At 40.1% G+C, this 3,812-nt stretch overlaps 1 protein-coding gene across 1 annotated transcript in view; it reads right to left on the bottom strand.

Moving 5' to 3' along the window:
- Positions 1-3,812, bottom strand: part of DNAL4 (dynein axonemal light chain 4) — a 36,640-nt gene that overhangs the window by 5,811 nt on the left and 27,017 nt on the right. Inside the window, exon 3 of the mRNA XM_018566326.1 lies at positions 1,321-1,404. Within this exon, the coding sequence (XP_018421828.1) occupies positions 1,321-1,404 (84 nt within the window). The remainder of the gene's footprint in view (positions 1-1,320; positions 1,405-3,812) is intronic.

Here is a 3,812-nt window from a genome sequence, read left to right as displayed (position 1 = left end):
AAGACTGGCAGGCAAGAGATAACCCAGAGCTATTAAATGGAGTGGTGCTTATGACCAATTGCAGAGTTGCAAGCAGCAACAGCTGTGTAGCTGTACCCAGCAAGTGTCAAAGAGAGGGAAAATGGTGGGCACATTTGCAGTACGAGTACCTGGAGGGAGGCTGTGCAGGTGCAGTAAAAATTCCCAATTGTAGGAAAATAAAGTGTTCCAAGTTTAAAAACTGACACTGCTAAACGTACAACTCTGAAAGTGTACTAGAGCCAAAGATAATAAACCAAAGGTTCTCACCATGGCTGCCGTGAGTAAATATAGCAAACACGCTTTGCCCTCCAGGTCCCATTAAAGGGGGGTTCTTCAGGATCAGGGCTTCACCTAGATGGACCATGGCTTTCACCTCTAAAGCACACTCTAGCAAACCACACACTAAACGGAGAGCCATGGAGGGCACTAAATGCAGAGTCCAGTAACATAGCACATTACAGGCTGCTCCGTTCCTGCCTCTTGTCTGGCAGGGTCTGGGTGCAGTCCGCCAAGACCCTGCCGAGGGGATAACCAATCAAGATAGATGCTATAGGTGCTGCAGGGGCAAGGACCAGTGTTAAAAAAGAAAAAATGATGGAAGAATCATGTGCAAAAGGATTAGCAAAAATAGGAGAAAAAGAGTGTAATTTTCTAACAGCTGAGAGAAGGCACCCAACATCTAAGGTAAATAGCAAAACAATGAGGCAGGCTAGGAGTGGGGGGGTTATGCAGGGCTGTTCCTGCAGCTTTGACCGATTTGCCTGTGACCAGGCAAATAATTGCATAACCTAGTGGTTTCAAAATTAACTCTGACGTAAGATCAAGAAATCTAAAATGCACATTATTGTAAAATACTCCCTACTGATAGCCAAAGTTAAATCAGACAAGTGCAAAAAACATATTTTTATTTAAATATATGATTTGCTCATGTGTTATACTGTGTGTGTGTAAAACTTAAAACTTCAATAAAAACTATCTGATTTAAAAAAAAATATATGATTTGCGAAAGCAATGCTTTTTTGGTGGACTGATGTCAAGCCATTCTTATGTGATGAAGTCTATTCTATATCATAGTATCTAAACAGCTGCGATATAGATTTGACCAAAATCCCAACGCTACAGCTTTAGACATGTGCCACCTGAAATGCCAGTATGAATACTTTGTAAGGTGAGTGCCCTTTGGATAAGTGCTTAACAAATGCAACCCTCCTCTCTCCTCTGAGACAACTGGCTCACTCTATAATAAAGCCTAAGGAATCTGTAAGTATCTGTAAGCTGTGATATGTATGTTGACTATACCTCGTTATTACTTGCAAACTTTTCACAGGCTGTAACACAAAGCTCCATGGTTTCTACACGCATTTCTTCAGGCATGTCCGTGTGCTGCAGGAAGGGAACAGGTTTTTACAGTTCATTCTTGAAATGAGGCACTTACCAAGATTTTCTAAAAAAGCGGCATTCTAATCTGAAAACAGTGACCAGCTTTCATGGCCTGATCACACAGTATAGCCAAAACTTTTTTTGTTTTTTGATAGAGTAGGTAATAATTTGCAGCACTATCAGGTTTATGTGGTTTGTCCTTGTGACCATTGTTACTAAGGTAGGAAAAAACAGGATTTTAGAGTTTTCACAAAAAAAGAAGAGGTAAGGGTAAATTGTTTGGTGACAATTGTCTAAGAAGGAAATTCTCCACACTCTGTAGAAATTTCCTTTCAATCCCTGGGACAGGAAGTAAAGAAAAATCTCCCCAATAGGATACAAAACAGCAAAAATAAAACTGACAGGTATAATAATTCTTCCCTATTCTATCCAAAACTGAAAAAAAGTTTTGGCTATACATATACTTTAAGTAAACCTGTCACTCATTTTAAGCTGTATAAGTGCAGGTATAACAAGGTGCCTGCTATTACTACTGTTTGCCATAAAAGGTAGTTTCGAGCACTGTCCTGATGCTGCTATGATTGTTTATTTTTGGGATTCTTTTTTTTACCAAGGGTCTGACTTTCCTGACTTTAGGACTTAGATCCACCTATCCACCAGACAAACAGAGAGGCCATTAAGAGTATTCTGTTAGAGGGTTGGTGCTGGTTGCTTAAGCCCAAATCCCTTATTTTTTTTCTTTTCTCTTGGTCTTTTTTTGTCCCCTTTCCTGTTATGAAAAAGAATGTTAAAACACCACTCACTTTTTTTTTTTTGCTCCAGCACTAATCTCAACAGGGCTTTACAGGTCTTCTTTTGGGTTGAATGCGTAATTCAACCTTCTTCCTGTGAGCCCAGAAAAGAGCGGGGTATAGCTGGAGATGTCAATGACGTCACTGGGTATACTCACTCCTTTGTAATAGGTAAAAGTGGGTAGGGCCTGATGGGGAACTCTGACAGGCTAGTTGCCCATCAGGTCCTCCTACCTTGTGACTTGCAGCAGGCAGTGGGTAGATTCCATAGCCTGCGGTTGGTTATGGAATACGTCCACTGTCTGCTGTCAGTCAAAAATGAGGAGGACCTGATGGGGAACTAGCATGTCAGAATTCCCAATCAGGCCTTGCCCACTTTTACCTAATTGTAAAACAAAGGAGTGGGCATAGCAAGGGACATAATTGACAAAAAAATGAACATGTCCATTTTTGGTCAATGATATCATTGACTAGACTCTGTCCCTTTGTTACATTCAGCTACAGAGACTGGAGTTTTTATTTGGGGATAATCTCCCATTGGATATGAATGTGTCCGTCATGACTGACAAGAATCTGCAGCATGGGACGTTTTTGTGGGATTTAAATATATAAAGAACTAGTCAAAAATTGTGGTGTTTTTATTTACACTTTCTTGTTGGTAATGAGTAGGGGTACTTTTTACCTATCCCCAGCCGACAGTTGGAATGGTTTTTGGGATGCCAGCAGCTGCTGGCTTCCTAACAACCAGCCTGAGGGGAGGTAGTCACATCTAGTAGGGATAGTAATACGTTCGCCAGGAAAGACCCTGGGAGTAATTTACCAAAACTGGAGCAGACAAAATCTGGAGCAGTTGCCCAGGGCAACCAATCAGCTTCTCTTTTCAGTTTGTTCAGTTAGGATTTGAAAATGAAAGAGAGAGGCTGATTGTTTGCCATGCACAGCTGATCCAGTCTGCTCCAGTTTTGATAAATTCCCCTCTCTATTCTTTGTTATTGTACAATTGAACGACCTGGTTATGTTCACAATAGAAAGATTACTCTAAATTATTGTACAACCACCTGCTTTGGTAAGGTTTGCCTGTGAAAGAAGATATATTTGTCTGCACAAAACAAATTCTCTTTTTTAAGAAAGAATATATTTGCAGTGTTATTTGCACTTTTTGTGTGAATGGTTATAGATAGACACATATAACGTGAATACCATTCTCTGCAGCACCAAGAACCACCCACCACTGTTGCTTGGGAAAGAGACAAAGGCCCATGGGACAGCTAGAAAAAAAAAAAAAGTATGATTGTTGGGAATTACGTTCAACTATAGGACAGGGTGAAGTTGTGCTTTAGGAACAAACAGTGAGGTCTAGCTTTATATTCCGTAATGTTAAAGTCTTGCTAACAAAGATAAAGCAGAATCAGAGGGGTGCACAGAACAGGTATTTATGCCAAACAAAGATAACAGCAAATACCTTATGGCACCTTCTCTTTGGCAAGACTTTCATTTATAAATTGCTGAAATGGCTGACAGATTCACATTAACGGCTAGTTTTATATAGTCATCGTTTAATGTTTTTACTAGACAAATACAAGAGGCGAAAAAATAGGCTTTAAAAGCACCTTAATCTTC

Source organism: Nanorana parkeri, unplaced genomic scaffold, assembly GCF_000935625.1.
Source record: "Nanorana parkeri isolate BGI_ZX_2015 unplaced genomic scaffold, ASM93562v1 scaffold938, whole genome shotgun sequence".
NCBI lineage: Eukaryota > Metazoa > Chordata > Amphibia > Anura > Dicroglossidae > Nanorana > Nanorana parkeri.
Note: the sequence above shows the minus strand (reverse complement) of the source record. Positions and strands in the feature narration are given on the sequence as shown.